This window comes from Gouania willdenowi, chromosome 5 (assembly GCF_900634775.1).
Source record: "Gouania willdenowi chromosome 5, fGouWil2.1, whole genome shotgun sequence".
Classification (NCBI taxonomy): Eukaryota; Metazoa; Chordata; class Actinopteri; order Blenniiformes; family Gobiesocidae; genus Gouania; species Gouania willdenowi.
Window position 1 is genome coordinate 11,267,756 of NC_041048.1, and position 18,442 is coordinate 11,286,197.

General features: G+C 36.6%; 1 protein-coding gene across 4 annotated transcripts in view; it reads right to left on the reverse strand.

Moving 5' to 3' along the window:
* The window catches only part of tox2 (TOX high mobility group box family member 2), a 128,871-nt gene that overhangs the window by 59,035 nt on the left and 51,394 nt on the right, over positions 1-18,442 (reverse strand). For all 4 annotated transcript variants that reach the window (XM_028447841.1, XM_028447843.1, XM_028447840.1 and 1 more), the window contains one exon: positions 5,894-5,953. In XM_028447841.1, coding sequence (XP_028303642.1) covers positions 5,894-5,953 — 60 coding nt within the window. The remainder of the gene's footprint in view (positions 1-5,893; positions 5,954-18,442) is intronic.

The following is an 18,442-nucleotide window of genomic DNA, read 5'->3' on the forward strand; positions in this document are numbered from 1 at the left end:
CAAAGGAAGAGTAAAATCCAACAGTCCAACACAAAGAATTGAACAAATTCAGACCCTTAATGGGGTAACTTGTTCTCTGGACACTCAAACAAATGTTTTATCACTCAAAACAGTCAAAAATCATCTGCTTTATTACTTGAAATTAATCCATGACTTGATCACTGTAAATAGATTTTTGATTGGCCCCCCCAAGAATAAAAAAATACAGAAAATCGCTGCAAAAGCTTGGAAAATAATCCTAACTCTGGGAAGATTGCTTTTCATCAAAAAATAGTAGCTTACGAACATATTCCATATGCACAACTTGACCCATATAATATATAATTCTTTAATAAAGGACATTCAAAAATTAAAAGTAATAAAAAAAAACACCATGTTTTTTTTTCTTTTTTAATGTATGATTTAAAGTGTTTTAGTTTTGCTTCATGAAAAAAAGGCAATTCTACTAAAAAAACAAGCTCACTTTTAACTGATGTGGACTTTATCTCAGATTTGACTATTTTGGGGTGTAAGGGAGAACTTTGAAGATTTTCGGTGAGAGAGAGACATGTACTGATTATGCCAATCAAACTCCAGCTTTGTTCTGGGTTAAACATCTTTTTTTTATATGTAAGAAAGCGACTACCAACACTCCACAATGGTAAAGATGGTAAATACTGATGCTTTTGAAAGGTTTGTCACATTTAAAATGTAAAAAAGAAAATGATTGGTCAAAGTATGTGAAGTACACAAGGTAAAAAAAAAAAAAAACCTCTGTTTTGTCAGAAAAAAGTCAAAATTCCTCCAGTATGTATAGTCAAGTATAAAAGCTAATAAAGTAGAGTGAAATAATTCTTTGTATTTCTTCCGAACTCCAATCCTCTATGTTTTGGTGTCAGTGCGTGTGTGTGTCCACCCCTAAAGCTTTCCTGATTCCCGCTGTCAGACAGAAGGAGAGGCTGGACTTGGTGAAGCGTAGAATGGTGCAAGGCACATGTCAAATATGAGGTGATCTTGAGTAAACAACGTATAACACAAAGCAAAGCAAAATCGTCTCTCATCCCATCACCATCTTTCACGCTATTTTCCTCCCTGTCTCTTTCACTCGTGCCTCTCGCCCAACGCACCATGCTCAGATAAATGTATTTCAGTCTTCCTTCTGTGATAAAAAAACCCAAAAACAAACAAATCTGTGCATATCAAGCGTGACACACTTAGTTTTCATTATCAGCACATCACATGGTCACACATTACAAGCAACAACATGGAATCAGGTAAGACTTTCAAAATAAAGGCCTTTCAAAGTGCTTCGGCCGATCAGGTGTAGGTTAGGGTGCCCAGACGTCCTGCTTTACCCGGTGTCATGGTCTGAGTTTACCTCCGTACTGAGATTCTCTTACAATCTCAGTACGTGACCGCTACTGTACCCGTGCTGGATTAGCCATGCAGAGATTGATGTACTGATTTTAAAAACATAAAGCATCACATCAGTCGACCATTGATAGAAAAATATGATCGTCGTGATCAGATTTACATGAATACAACAACTTATTATTGTAAAAATTGCATAGAATAATTTATAAAACATATTTTGTTTCTTCCACAAAACCACCTGACAAATGGAAATACACATTCTTTTTAAATTAGTCTGAACATAATGTTGTTTCAAGTTTAGTTTCTTTCTAAGTTATAACCCCCGTCTGTCTGTGAACATTTTTTGTATGTTTACAGGTAGCAGTTTATTATTTTTATTTTTTTGCTTTATACATTATCTGAGCAATCTTAAATTCTACCAGATCCCCAAATTTTAAGTTTAAATGTGTGATTTTAAGAAACAGTAATATCCCACATTGTGTATGATACGAATGGCTCTTTTCTGTAGTGTGCTTAGTGATTGTAGGGGGGTTTTGCCCCATACTCCTACACAGTCATTTAAATATGGCAACACAAGTGAACTACACAGAATATACAGTGTTTTCTCATTGGAAACGTGCCTTGCTTTAACGATCACTCCAATGCTCCGTGCTAATTTTGCTCCCATGTGTTTTTATTATATTGGGGTTTCCAGCAGATTTTGTGATTTGTGAAGAATTACACCCAGAAATGTCTTTTCATACACCCTTTCTATTTCAACATCATTTATCTAATCAGTCAATCAATCACTTCATAGGTACTACAAGAAATTAGTCAAAAGGCACTGAAATGTCAAGTATTTTTTATTTAATTATTAATTTATTTTTGTTTGAATTTGTCATTTGCTATTGAGGTAAATTTCACCAATTTAAAAAAAAAAAAAAAAGAAACAAACTTAAAGCAAAATAGCAAACGAGAGCAAAACAACCGTAGAAAACATGTTGGATCTGATAGTTCTAATCAACTGGGACAAATATGTGTTTGTCGGATGAGATTATTCCCAGACGCAAACAAATATGACTATCCAAACACAACCATATGGTCTCTTAGTCGTTTATGAACAGCTGGTTGCCATGTTTCAGAATAGAAAAAAACCCCTGCTCTGTACAAACCCAACTGTTTCAATGAGTACACAGTTGTTTATGTAATGTGTCTCCAGATAAATATGTCATTACAAAGGAAGACTAAATAATTTTGTTTATGTATCATTCCATTCTGTTCTGCTGGTGCCTATATGAGTTCACACTTGGTGCAAAGCAGGGTTCACCATGAACAGGAGGGAATAGTAATCTGTCTTCGGGTTTACAGATGCTGTGTTTCATCCATTTAGTCCTAATGGATGTGACGTACAATTGACCAGAATGTTTAAAAGCCTGCCGCATGTTGCAGCAGCCTCTCCAATAATAGGAAAACACACACACACACACACACATGCGGTAGGGGAATATTGTTTTTAAATGTTTTAGAAGGCAAAACATATTCAGTAATGTAATGCAATTATTATTATTATTATTATTATTATTATTATTATTATTATTATTATTATTATTATTTTATTTTTATTTATTTTGTTTATTTAGTTTACTATTTCATTTACGTCAAAAGTTCTTAACTCATTGAGTGCCATTCACGTTGCTAGACGTGAAATGTGTTTTTTGGCTGGGGTTGCTAGGAGACAGTGTGCCAAAACTCCCCTGTGAATATCAAACTTGTACCATGATGTAGTGACCAATTGGTGCCATGTAGGTGGCAGCAGCGCACCTTTGGATGAGGGATCACCCATGATGGGCAGAGCTCAGAGGAAGGGGAAAGGAGTTTACGAGACAGAAAATGGCGCTACGAGAGTTGATGCTGAAGTTTCAGTAGCTCACACTCGACCAGAGCATGTGTGGAACTAAGTGGACAATTGAGGGTGTCGTGATGGTGAGAGAAAACGATAAAAAAAAACGGGGCAAGCGCTGACACTCTGCATGTCCGGGATGAGGAGGAAGTTGCGTGTGTGGAGAATGACGGGGGGAGAGACTTGGAGGATGACCAAAATACAGTAAAAAATCCATACAACTCTGACATAGATAGCAAAATAATAATAATGTTACCATCAAAAGCCTAGTCTCAGTATTGTTTTTGTAGTTTTATATAAGGAAACTAATATTGAGGTGTCACTAAACCAAAAAAAAAAAAGTCACTAATATATTTTTTCAGAAAAAGACGTTTTTCTCAGCTTTTTGTCACAAACTGGCAATTTGTGTGAAACTTGCCTCTATTCACCGGCTGATTATAGAAGAACGAAACAAGCTAGAAACAAAATTAATTTTTCTGAGGACATTAGTGACTTTAATCTTTCAGAATCTGGTGTCAGAATTCAAATTGTCATAGTACAAAATATTCTGTGGGTCTTTAAAAATTTGTCAAAATGCTCTAATAAGGCTGGCATTGAGGGGGTAGAAATTTTGAAAATGGCTGGCACTGAATAAGTTAATTGGTTTCGACAATAAGACCTTACGCCATGGAAGATTCCATTAAATTTTCAAAGGGATCTGGATCAATATAAGAATTTTGGGTCAGTTTCAAAAACAAAACAAAAAAAAATCCCTATCTTTCATCAATGGGGAAATTTTAAAAAAAAAATCATATCAGTTAAAATTATGAAATTTAACTCAGTTTTGTCAGGTCGGTTCTTCAATCACCCCACTGAGTTTCATCTGGATCAGATCTGGATCGCGCATTTCATCGTGATTTTTCTAAAAAAAAAAAAAAAAAAATGGAGGTGCCCATATTGTATGGTTATTAATGGGGATGTAAATTTCTTACAAGCCTTTAAAATATGAATGATCATGGTAATATGGTCGGATCACTGATCCAGATAAATGCAAATATCTGGCCACGTATAGACACTCTAGCCTAAGGGGTTTATCACCTGCTAAGGTTTTTGTGGACAACTTTATCTCATGTTTACAACAGAAATGAGAAGGAGAAAAAAAATCGAAAGAGAATAAATACAAGTATAATTTAAAATCTTAGAAAATAAAAGTAGCTCAAACAGGTATTTGAGTCATCCGACTAAAGAAAACAGGACAAAAGGTTTGCACGAGATCAAAAAAAAAATGTAGTTCTGTTCTCAATCACTGGGGTGCTATTAGCATGGTCTATGGCAAGTCATAATTAAGCACAAAAATAATCAACTAAAGCATATCTTTATAAATAATACAGTGTGCCAGCTCCTTAGTACCAGTTGAAAATTGTTTGATGCTGATGACTAACTGATAATTGTTTAACACAATGCTCGTATCTTCTCATCATTACTTTATGAAGGATACAAAGTCATGTCACAAAGCACAAATGATGGTTTCATGATCATGACAATGATCTCACTGCATTCCAATGCTGTCCACTGTCACCTGATCTTGACCCAATGAAGCACAGTAAGCGTAGAGTGGTTCTGCTGGGATAAATGTGTAGCTAATAAACCCACAGCTGCTGCTGCGTACGTATACAACCTATAGACCAGTGGTTCCCAACCTTTCTTGTCTTGTGTACCCCTTAAGCCTTTTTGTCATACCATGAGTACCCCCTCACTCATACGTGTTCATAATCCTCCAAAAGTAGAACATAACACAACTGAATATTCAACGTAATTTTATTTCATCTTCATAAATTGAACAATTCATAATCAGGCATTAACTTCTTATTTAACTCAAATTAAACATAAAATGATGTGGCTTTCAAGGCAATACAATGATAAATATAAGAAATAATATTATAGTAAACATTTGCATTTTTAATACTGTATTATTAATACTAATATATTATGATTATATTGTTATTAAAGAAAAATAATAGTTGAAATTGGAAAAAAATAAGAAGATATAAAATAATAAGTAATATAAATAAATAAATACAAAACAAATAATTAACCTGCCTGTGTTATATATATAAGTTTTTTTACATTTACCACAAAAGGAGCTTCTTTGAATATGTCCCCTTAAACAGGCATTTAAACTGTAAAAACTAGTCATTGCACACACGTACCATTTTATTGACAGACTTGTGAAATGACTGAGAATTCTTAATTTTCCACGTATCTCCTGCAATGTGTTCATGTACCCCTAGGGGTACGCGTACCCCTGGTTGGGAAACTGACCTAAATAACTAAAGCAGTTCTGAGGCAAAAAAAAAGGATTTCAACCAAGTACAAACGAGCTGTGCCATAAAACTGTCATACAGTGCACGTTTGATGTCAATATCTCTATATAGTATTTACTTGATATGTTGGCGACTCTAACGTCTAACGTAATTGTAATTGGCTTTCTGAGAATAAAGAATAATTGCAATTTACGTATATGTAATTGGAAAAAATTCTGGTCACTGTAATCGTAATTGAACACGGATAATTAAAAACATTTGATTTCATGCTAATAAAGCATCAAAGCTAATAAAGCTAATATTATAGCATACAAAGCTTATTAGTATTGTGCTAATTTAAGAAACTGTTTGTACTCACCTGGTTTGGTGGGAGAAAGTCATGATTGTTTTCATTCATGTACATGTTGTCACCATCAAACTGTAAAAAAAAAAAAACAAAAATGACAAGATGCTACAGTAGGTGAGAGGCTTAAGCATCATAACAAGGAGGGAAATGATGATGGAGAGTGTATCACAGCAGCCTAATGACTGCAGCCCTCAGCTCATAGACCTCAATCCTCTGGTGGATGTCAGTAATTACGGTTCATTAGAGATACATATAATTAGGCCTTGTCAAAGCCTTGTGTAACTCACACTCTCCGTCTCTGCTTGCCCACAGCTTTTGTGTGCGCGCGTCTTGGTCTTTGAACACCTAACTGCTGAGATTCATTGGGTGTCATAAGGTGACAATAGCTCGACACAGTGATAATCACAACACAGAGAGCTCTGCTTTCACACACTGTTATACAGTTAGCCAGGCAGCATTTTACTCAGAAGGCTTAGCGTAGACGCTCTCTTGGAAATGAGCCCAACAGCTATGTCAGTTGTTACCTTTATGATAAATATTACAAAAATATATATCCTATAATATATATTATGGGGCAAACTGCATTATGTCAGCAAAAAGGTAGCTATTAGCAAGAACTCAAAAAGTAGAAGCACTCTAACTTATTTTAACAGTTAATACCTCTTTTTAGCCCTTTTTAGTAAAGTGCATTACAAATCAAATGTATTATTATTATTATTATTATTATTATTATTATTATTATTATTACACAAGATAATAATTAGCATCATTTGATTGGTAATTTTAACAATTATACCCTCTGGTGGCCCTTGGTCTAATTATGTTGAGCTCCCAAAGGTAACACACTCTAAAAATGCACAAAATGACAGAGAAATACACCAAAGGAATAAGGCAACATTATAACGAAAACACACAGAAATTACTTTAAAAACACAAAAAGACAATCAAACAGAATGATTGCAAAAATATTAAATGAGATAAAATACAGAAAACAACAAAAGAAATGTAAAAAATGACTCAAAAAAAATAAAAAAAAAACATGTGAAAATACAACAACAAAAACAAAGTGACTCCAAAAGTACTTATTTCCTGTATTAATGCTCTGATTAGTCATTGTTCTAAATGCTGCTAATGGAGGTTGATAATGTGGCCCTGAGATCAGACAGTCACATTTTTGTGGCGCTGCTGTGGTAAAAGTGGTCCATTTCTGCCCTATATATCTCATTTTCTCCTGCTTATCCGTAGTTGGGTTGAGGGGACAGCATCCTTAGCAGGGAAGCCCAGACTTCCCTCTCCCCGGCCAATTTGTCCAGCTCTTCCTGGGGGATCCCAAGGCATTCCCAGGCCAGCTGAGAAACATAGTCTCCTCAGTTGTTCCAATGGGACGTGCCCTAAACACCTCACCAGGTAGACGTCGGGGGACATCCTAATTAGTGGACCCGAGCCACCTCATCCGACTTCTCTCCATTTGACCTTTTATTTAAAAAGTCTTTACACTGCCACCCAGTCAGCCTCAGAATAGACTTTAAAGTTCTGCTGCTGCTGTATAAATCTGTGACTGGGTTTGGCCCAGAATCCATCAGTGAGATGTTAGTCAAGTATGAACCCATCAGGTCTCTCAGATCTATGGACACAGGTCAGATAGTGGAGCCCAGAGTGCACAGCAAACATGGCTTTTAGTTGTTATGCTGCAAAGAAGTGGAACAAACTGCCAGCAGAGCTGAAGTCAGCATCACATGGGGACATTTTTAAATCCAAGTCAAAAGTACACATTTTCTTTCCAGCTTATGACTGAGAGGGAGAATTTAAAAAAAAATAATTTTATTGTTAATTTAATGTTATCATTGATCATTGTTTAATGTTTTTTTTTATTATGTAGCCGACAGTGGCTACCATAAATGGCCTGTGCTGCTGTACGGTTGAGTAACAGGATTAATGGACGATAGAAAGTAGAATTTTTTTGTCGATGTTTCCAAAGATGTGTCAAAGAATGAAAATGGAGAACAATTATTTTTCGGGCCACACATACTCTATCTAACCCCTTGTTCCAGGGACAACATCACCATGTTTAGAGCAACAATCAAATCATAAAACGAAGGCAATCTTCTGGTACATTATTCAATCCAAAGCACATCTTCATTTCATTCAGCCTCTAATGAAATAGTAACTTCACAAGCAATAATTGAGTTGAAATAGCACTATTAGTTTGCTTGAGGAACAATGAATATGCAATCATTTTCTTATTGCCTTTGGAAAGTGCTTTTACACGCAGGCCCAATCACATTGCATTAGATGTGAAGGTGTTCTGGAATTGGCTTTTTTTTTTCCGCTTTGGCAGTGCTGAGGATAAAGGACATTAGTAGAGTATGTAAACATTTCCCCTATACATTTTCTTTTTACGTTTTTAACAGACAAACACATCTATTCCCCATGTATCCCCACTTAGCTGAAGTGAATTTTAATAAAAAGTAATGTAAAATATGGAAAACTAAGCCCTAGTTTTCATGCTATGACACACAATGCAGTCAGATTGCTTTTACAACTCACTGGTGCAACCAAACTCTGTGTGCTTTGCTTTTTTTTTGTGCAAAGCTCAAAGCACAGGCTATTTGTGATTTCTGAAAGCACCACTGCTACTCCGCATTGTATGACTTCGTATTAAAATGATGCCCGTCTCTAAAAGTCATAAAAGTGTAAAAAAAAGGCTATTTAACTTTGTCAGGATTTGATCTGTTTGTGTTGTGCATTGATGTCAGTGTTGATTCACAACTTGTTGACCATTTGGGAATTTGATAACAGACTACAACACTCAGACTCAGAGGGAGTCCATTGATTATTCCTTTTAACCTTTACTAAAGGCTCGACTGTGTATGTACCACATGGTTTGTTTTTCTTTGTTTCAAATGATACAGAAAGTTTCTTCTCTTGTTTCTTTTAACACTATCAATACTTAAAGGTACAGTTTCAAATCTTTCAATCCTGAGAGTATACTCAATACATAATGTATTCAAAAAAAAGGAACAAAAAGAATAAGACCTGTGTAAAAAGGCTGACCAATTCCTGCCATTCAGACTGAATGGAAAGAACCAATCAGGTGCCTTCATGTCGAATCCCGCCAATGCCCCCATCTGTCTTTCCCTTCTCCTGCGTACACACTTAAAACACATCTGTCTTTCTGTTGGACAGGTAATTATTTGTTTTGCATCGGGGGGGGGTTGTTATTTTTATATTAGATACACGTTAAATTACGGGAGGGGGAGGAGCTCAGAGGAGGTCTTGCTAGCTGAAATCAAGCTAGCTTTCCAATAATGCGGAAGACACCTTCAAGTTTATAAAACCAAAATGTTTTATTTTTTCTGCTGAATACAAATGTGTTTGGGTATGAAAGAGTGCTGATGATTGATCCTGGTCCAACATTTTAGTCAAAGTATTTCAATTTGACGTATTTAGATGTAAAATGTCAGAGCGACTGCCCTCTATGGGTTGAAACCCAGCTAATACAATTGATTTTTGCTATTGGCTGAGAACAAGATCATGTGACATTATGGGACCATCTTACACCACAAGCAAGCATTGTTAGCCCCGCCCCTTTTATAAAAACTAGCACCTTTGGGCTCTACAATCTGTGGTGAGTAGGTTGGATTGAGAGAAGAGTGAATAGAAAGGTATATTGTGTAATGAGTAGCTAGTTAGCATAGCATAGATTATTCATTGGAGATTTTATAGTACAGACTGGGCGTGTCTTAACTGCTGCAGGAGCCCCACCCATAAACAATGCGTTAATGTCAGTGTAAATCTATCCAATGGAAACTATTAGTGACTAACGCTATTCAACGGATTGAGAAGTATAAGTTTCCATAAAGAATTCAAAATAAAATCAAACTACCACTAAATAATTTCATAAAACATATTATTAATATTATTATTTAGCTCAAATTGTTTGTTTCTGATGAGAGAAGTCATGTGGAAATGACCACAGGCCAAATGAGCATATGAAGAACAAGGACTATGGAGGAAATATTAATAATAATAATAGTGGGGTGGTTGGGGGGCAAGCTCACCATATCTCTCTCTGTGTTTGCTTTCCTGAGGTTTGGAGGTCATTTATCATAGCGGTCAAATCTACAGCAAAACAATCAGGCAAAGGAAAACACAGAGTGGCTGAAGGGTGGGGTGGGGGTGGGGCGGGTGGGAAATGTGGGAGCATTGGGACAGAACATAGGAAAGAGTGACAAGATGAGGGCAGAAATGTGTAATCAAAAATATGGAGGCTTGTAAAAAATAAATAAAAAAAAAAGGACAAATAAAGGCTGTACAACTGGACTCCAGTTTGCATGGCGGTAATGCAGATACATGAGAAGTCGAAAGAGAGAAAATAAAGTGGGAGAGATGCTATAAATAACACTGAGTTTGTGTCAGGCCAAATGAAAGACTCGTTGACGCAGGAAGTGCACCAGAGTCAATAAGGTTACGGAAAAACAGTTAACCTGAATATCACAGGCGTCGTTTTAGACAAACATGCACAAAGAAATGCTTTTGTTTCCATCATGAAATAGAAAACGTTGATCATGAAAAATACACTTACACTTTTATCTAAAAAAAATATTGTAATTTGTTACAGCTAATTTTATTAGTTTTTGTCAAAGTATATTTATGATTTGACTGAAGCTGAAAAGTATAATCCTTCGGTCCACGAAAACAAATTACATTCACACAACGTAAGAACATGGTTTATTATAGAGAAAACCATAAATCATATGTTTTTACTTTTAGTAAAAGTTTCATTTGTACGCTGGAAAAACCTACTTTTATCATGAAATCCAAGTATAATTTTGACTTTGAACTAAAGTTATTAAAATGCTGTAATTTGTTACAGGAAATGTTATTACTTTTACTAAAGTTAAATGTATGACTCAGTACAAATGATATTTTTACGTTATACCACATCAATGCATTTTCTTTGGTCCCAAAACTGAACTTAATTTAATGTAGGTCAATATAATCAAATGTTTTACTTCAGTACAACGTTACTTTTACTATGAACAAAAGCTACATTTGCTTTAATATAAAGAAGATTTTTCAGTCTATGCTTCATTCAGTTGACATGAATTAAGACAGGAATATATTGAGTCCAGCAAACCATTAAAGTGACAGCGATGGCATGAAAAGGAATTAGCACTTTAATCTAAGGCTGTAAAGCATGTATTTAAACTAGTTTGGTCAAATCTGCTTAATGCCTAATTGACCTACAAGGACAATTTCCATGACAGGTTGATACAGTTATCTCAAAGAAGCTTGCTTTGCATTATGTGCTATATCACTGGCAAACTTACATTAATCTTGAACAGAGTTCTGATGAAGTCGCTGCTAAAAAGCCCAACTCCACGTACTGAATATTTGCTGAGTCTGTTGATTTACTGAACACCAAATCACAGAACATGTAAATGCAGCCAGAGGGGGTTTGATATTTTAGGAATTAGGAGGAAAGGAGAGATGTAGGTGTATAGTGGACTCAACTCTCCAACCACAGTCTCTTTCATGCGTGGTTTTCGCGCGCGCGCCTTCCCAGTTTTTCAGCGCAGCGTAACTAATCACATGTCAGTCGTTGTGGCGATAGAAAGAGGCTGCAGTCAAAATAGCTGTGTCAGAACTGTGGTCATTAGAGCATTCAGTGACTCGCTGGCAGCCGCACAGACAGACAAAACACACACAGACACACATCGTCATACACAGAAATAATCCCCAAAAAAGTCTGAATAACTAGACGGTGCACTCTAAATTACATTTCCTTATTACATTGATGGCTTTTACATTCTCTATGTGCAACCTAAAGATTATACTTCCCAGTTTAATCAGTGCACATTGGCCTATATGCCTGTGTAATGTGTCCTGTCTAGTATTACACACATTCATACCATCAGGACAAAGATAATAAAATTATGACTACAATCCATGTTTATTATCTAATCTAAAAACACCAGCATAACTAGTGAGGAGAAACCACACTAAACTGAAAAGCATACAAATCGAAAAAGCTGCATTATTACCATCACCAAGGAGGTCATATTTTCACCAGTGTTTATGTATTTGTTTGTTGGCCTGTGAGCTGGATTACGTCAAAACTACTTAATAGATTTTTACAAAACTGTAACCAAAGATAGAACTTACACCTACTTTTTACCACTGACTTATAATTGTAAATAATTAGATTGTAATATTATTACCTTTACAAATATTATTATTTTTATTATTATTATATTATTACTATTACTACAATTATTCAATAATTATTCAATATTTGTATAATATTAAGGCAAGACAGCCAAGGCAAATTGATTTGTACAGCACAAATCATACACAAGGCAATTGAATGTGCTTTACATGATTAAAATTTGCATCAGAAAACTTTCAACAGTTTTAAAACAAATAAGAACATTAAATCAGCAGTGAAAACATTTAAATATAAGCAGTAAAACCATTTAAAATCAGCAGTAAAAACATTAAAAATTCCTCTCTGTCATTTTTGTTTTTTTTGTTAAGCGCTTTGAGATGACTTTGTTGTAATTAGCGCTATATGAATAAAGTTGAATTGAATTGAATTAACTTTGATTTAAAAATGTTTACATGTGATGCTGACTTCAGCTCTGTGGTAGTTTGTTCTTCATCTTTGTATTAAATACAAAAATAATAGTGAAAGAGTAACACCTAAAGACTGATTTTCATTTATATATATATATATATATATATATATATTTTAAAATACAATGAAGAAAAATATTTGGAAAATCCAAAGCACCAAACACAGCTGCTCACTTCATCAAAGAGCCACAATAAAAAGTACATGTAGTCAGTAGCACACAGAGCCTTTCAGTATTTGTAGCTCACTTTGTTCTTTAGAAGAACATAAATAGCTTCCACACACGTAGGTTGTCTGAAGATGTTGATAATAAATGTATCTGGTCGGGTCGGCGTGAGCAGCTTTGGGCAGGAGGAGGTTCTTCTTCTACTGATTATTAGAAGTTGTAAATTAACATATTGGTGCGTTAGCGCCCCCTCACACTGAGGTCAATCACTGAATTGCACTTATCTTGGATGGGTTCCTTAATTAGCTCACCAAGTTTCATCTGGATCGGATCTGGATTGCGCATTTCATCACAATTTTTCTTTTCTTTTTTTTTTAAATGGGAGTGCCCCTACATTTGGACAGGTCTACTGTATCGTTATTAATGGGGATGGAAAAGTGTGAATGATCATGGTTCCATATACAGGCTCACTGATCCAGATAATTGCACATATCTGTGAATATAAAATGATATTTGGTGAGACATATAGTCACACTTACTCAAATGAACCCAAAAGGAAGAAAAACATGGTCCACTTTACCTTTAAACATCAACACATTGAGCAGAAACCACACTGAACTAAAGTACGGACATTTTTTCTTTCTTTCTACGTTTTCATGACAAATAGAAGAAAATGAGGAGAGGCCAGAATTTGCTTGTGATCAACAGGAAAGGGGAAGATCAAACAAAAAAAGGCACATCTGCTCAATTTGTGAAAGACGAGTAGATGTGAGTTGGAAGCAGAAATAAAATAAATAAGATTTAGCTCGTGACCAAGGTAAACAATGTACGTGAATGAGTCACCAAGGAAAAGCACTTCCTCCCCACTGTATGATGGACCTAATTGCCTCTATCAGTGGTAAGATATAACATTCATCACAGGGTTATGGCTCAGCTTAATGGTCTTGTCCATCAGTGGATTAAAGAGAAGGATTACATCGTAACAATCTCATTGGAAGACTGGGGATTCATCATTGAAATTTGGAAAAACGGCTTTTTCCAAGGATGAGTCCTCATGGAATACAAGCAAAAGCTGGTAAAGCAGAATGGTTTTGATGGTTGGTGGATTACTCCTCAGTTTTAGGCTTTTTTTATTGGGCTAAATACACACATACACACACAGCTCTCTGACCCCTGATCCCTGAAAGCCCTGCGTAGGTGTAGGGTTTCAGATTGATATACAATTGCTCCATTGTGCTCCTGTTAACACGAATGAACACAAGGCTAAGACAATGCTAACATTCAAATGTAACCTTGACTTCCATCACTAGGTAAAGCCTGGAGCTGGATATCTAGACACAAACTGAAGTACAAAATAACTGCAATGAGCTTTTTCTCCACATCAAGGAGAGCTTCATACATTATTCAACAACGCAACATTTACTTATTGGTTCATTTCTTTAAGAGACAGTTCTGATCACTTACTACTACTCGCTACTCCTCATCACACAGAGGCCTAAGAACTCTAGTCCACTTGCTCCATTAAACATATTAAATCCACTTGGATTATATCAGTGCTAACCACACAATGGGAGCCTTTCAAGGGCAGCTCCATTGGAGGCAAACAAAGGATTCACTCTTCAAGCCACTAGTTGGGTATTTCAGAGAGAGCCAGACACAATATTTGTGTGTGTGGAACTTTTCCACAAACTGCAGTTTCACCAAGTCAAGGAAGGCTAATTTTAAAACAGAAAAACAATATTTGAAAAAAAGAAAAGAAAATAATAACATACCATTTTCTCAACATTCATTAAGTCTCAGTAGAATATAAGTTTAGAGGATAGTAAAAAATAAAGAATTGAAATATGGGTGAGCTGTGCATAAACAATGACAGTATTAAGTCATTTCACGTCAAACACAGTATTTGAGGTTTATTTTTCCAAACTCGCCTGTTTTCCAGAGTTTTAGCCTCTGAAAAGTCACTTTCTGAGCAACTCTATACAAACAGGCTGATTTGCGGGCTACTTATGCATATTCATGAGTGGGCATGTCTATAGACGGGACACTGACTTCCTCCTCCCCGCACGGTGACGTAGCCCAAGAGGATGGCCCGCCCTCCTCCCACCCACTCCGTAGCCGAGCTCATGCTGCTTTGTAAACATGAGACAGAGCGTGGGGGCGGGGTGTTCACAGGTACAAACTTAGACTGTAGAAAATACATACATAGCATTGCGCGAAGGACGCTGAAATGCTCACTTCGTGGGCGTGTCTGTTTAAATGCCAATCATGGCAGAGAGCTTCCTGGCGGCGCGGCTTCTTCAGCTCAGTGCCGCGTCAAATTCGTCATCAAAGTAGGAACACGTCATCAAATTGGAGCGAGGTGTTTGGGCTCACCCTGCAGTACGAAAGGAGCAAATCACCCTCTCTAACTAACGATTGAGGGAATCAATGAAAAAAAAACACTTTGGGGATGTGTATGAAGCCCAAATAGCATTTTTACCATGTTTAAAACACAGAAAAGTTAATTTAGCGTAACATGGGCCCTTTAAGTTTGGGCTTGTTTTGTTTGCACTTGCTCCTCCATCACCTAGGAGCGCTATACGTCAGTAAGTGTGACTGTGTTGTATGTGATGTGAATTGTGTTTTTCGGCTGGGGTTGCTAGGAGACAGTGTGACGAAAGTTTCCTGTGAATATCTAACTTGCATCATGATGTAGTGACCAACTGTTGCCATGTAGGTGGCAGCAGCGCACCTTTGGATGAGAGATCACCCATGATGGGCAGAGCTCAGAGGGAGAGGAAAGGAGTTTACAAGACAGAAAATGGCGCTACGAGAGTTGATGCTGAAGCTCTAGCAGCTCACAGCAGCGCACACTCAACCAGAGCATGTGTAGAACTAAGTCGACTACTGAGAGTGTCGCTATGGTGAGAGAAAATGATAAAAAAAATGGGGCAAGCGGTGAGACTCTGCATGTTCGGGATGAGGAGGAAGTCACTAATGCAAAAAAAATTGCTTCAAAGTCACTAATAGGTTTTTTCTGAAAAAGCTGTTTTTCCTCATCTTTTTGTCACAAACTGGCGATTTGTGTGAAACGTGCCTCTATTCAACTGGTGATTACGGACAAATGAAAAAAGCTAGAAATAGGTTTCAGTTATTTGATTGTCATAGGACAAAATGTTATGTGGTTCTTGAAATATCAGTGAAAATCATCTAAAATCATCTGGCAATTTGGGGTTGGCTGCTCTGAAAATGGCTGGCCGTGAATGAGTTAATAATTACATAACTTAATACATTACTTAATTTATTTTATTGTTTTTCTGTTGTTTTTACCTATTGTGTACAGAACTCTGTGCCAGCTGTGGCTATCTTAAAGGGCTAGATGAATAAAGTTGAGTTGAGTTTGAAGGTTTGTCAAACTCACTTAAATTCAGGGGCCAAATACAGGTCAAAAGATTATATAGTCGGGGAAAATTTCAACATAATTGTCCCATAATTTGTAAAGAATGTAAGAAAACGACAATATCCATGCAAAAAGTGACAGACATCAGTCAGTGCAGGATATTCACTTAAATTTATTTGGTTTTTTGACCAATTTTTATTAAATTTGGGGACATTTTATAAATAGAATAGTTTGAGGAAAATCGCAAGACTTGTATAGTTCTTCCATCAATTTAAGATAAAAAAAAATTACTGCCTGTGAGCCCTAAGAATATTGTAGAGTTTCATTAAATGTGTGTATTTGGAGGGGCTGAGATATCTAATTCCAGAATCAGTTGGTAATTTACACGCAATAATTCATGGTTTCTCTATCATTTTTGCTTTTTCCTGCATGGCCGATTTGGACGCTCTGAAGCAGTGTTTCTCAAATGGGGGTACGTGTATCCCTAGGGGTACATGATGGCACTACAGGGGGTACTTGAGAGAAAGAGAGAGTAGAAAATTAACAAGTAAAAGCATTGAAAATATGAGGATTTTACATTGTGTATTTTTGGTTAAAAATGAACATCAAAATAATGATGATGAAAATGATCTTGATTAGAACATGAACTGCAAATATAAGGACCAATCTTGGCCCCACACCAGGTGGGAGATGACCATATGTAAAAATAAATCTAATCAGAAGGCACTAAATACAGTTTAATTCCACTTATTTACAAAGTCAGATTCTTTACAATATGTGTTATCACTCATTCATTCCATTAATATACTCTATAGTTGTTGTTTTTTATAGTATTCTGAGCAAAATTTTGTAGTTGGACAAAGTGGGTACTTGGATTCAGAAATAAAAGAACAGGGGTAATTGAGTCAAATAAGTTTGAGAACCACTGCTCGAAAGGGCCGACATTGGCCCCCGCGCCTTGAGTTTAACACCAGCTTTAATCGGCTCATTATTTCCCCTATAAACAACCCAGTGCAGCAATTAGAAGCTACACAACATAGTCAGGCCAAACAATATTCCCTTCTGTTCTTTTGTGGACGTTAACATGTATTTAAATCTAAAAACAGCATCCAAGCCCTGTCCGTTTCTATCAATAGGCCTCCACGTATTTGACAGTTCTTTCTTTCACTACCATGCTGATTCCACAGCCACTTTCTGCCACAAGCATTGAGCTTGAATTTTCTATTACCAATCTAATTGCACATTCCACCCTGACAAGAGCTCATTAAACCTTAATTATACACATGTTGTTTTCTACAAACATCTCCATTTGGGTCTCTCTGCCTTGTAATTGTTCAGCAGGGACAACCAGTTGAGATTTCACTGAGAGTGCATATGAAAGAGAGAGAGAGAGAGAGAGAAACAGAGAGAAAAAGAGAGAGAGAGAGAGGTCTTTCGAAGTCTAGAAGTAGGTCATGCCTCTCCATAAACAAGGCAAGGTTTCTAAAATAATATAACCATCCAGTGGAAGTAATACCAAACAACCGAGTGAAGGTGGAGCTCATGTAATATTTACAGAGCACTAATACAACAATGGCAGGTCTTTTTCTCAGCATAGACCCCCCCCCACCCCCCACTTCTCCAAAGCTCGGTTTCTTTTTTTTTTTATTTTATTTCATCCCACCATTTGAATAACAGAGAAAACGGACCACATTGGTACATCTGCCAAATAGACGTATTGGCGAATGTTGAGATGTTTGCGTTTCTCTTACTTTTCCGTCTCTGCTCCAATCTGCCTCTACTATACGCGCCTCGACTTCCTTCATCACCACCACCAGCACCACCACTCTCTTCATATTCCTCCCCACATTGGCTTCGGCTGTGATGTTTTTTCACACATTTGTAACATTTTATCGAGGGAAAGCTGGCCTTAATCCAGCTTCTTTGATGACTGGATAATGATATTACTGCGGAGAATTAGGCTTTTAAAGACTTTTTTTAAACTCCAGTTGGTGACATCGGGTCACCAAATACTTGTTGGACGTTGGAGCCCAGCGAGACACTCCAGGATTTAGGACCATAACTAACTATTATCAACCCCTGCCCCTCTGAGTCTTTGATAGTGCCTCGCCAGGGGAAATATTTTAAGTAAATGCCACACTGGAATGTCCTCTGTACTGGATTCTGCAGTGTGTGTATGTCCTCACAAACACACGTTACATCCTTTCACTGATTTAGCATTAAAAGTCGATTGACTGGACAGAGGCTCACATCGAGCAAATACTAACCACAGGCAGCAAAAAAAGAAGCCAAGTTTAGGCCCTAACTTAAGTGTCGCCTCAGCAAGTCATTATAAGTTGCACTTAATCCCGCTTCAACCTAAATGCAAAATTGTAGCTG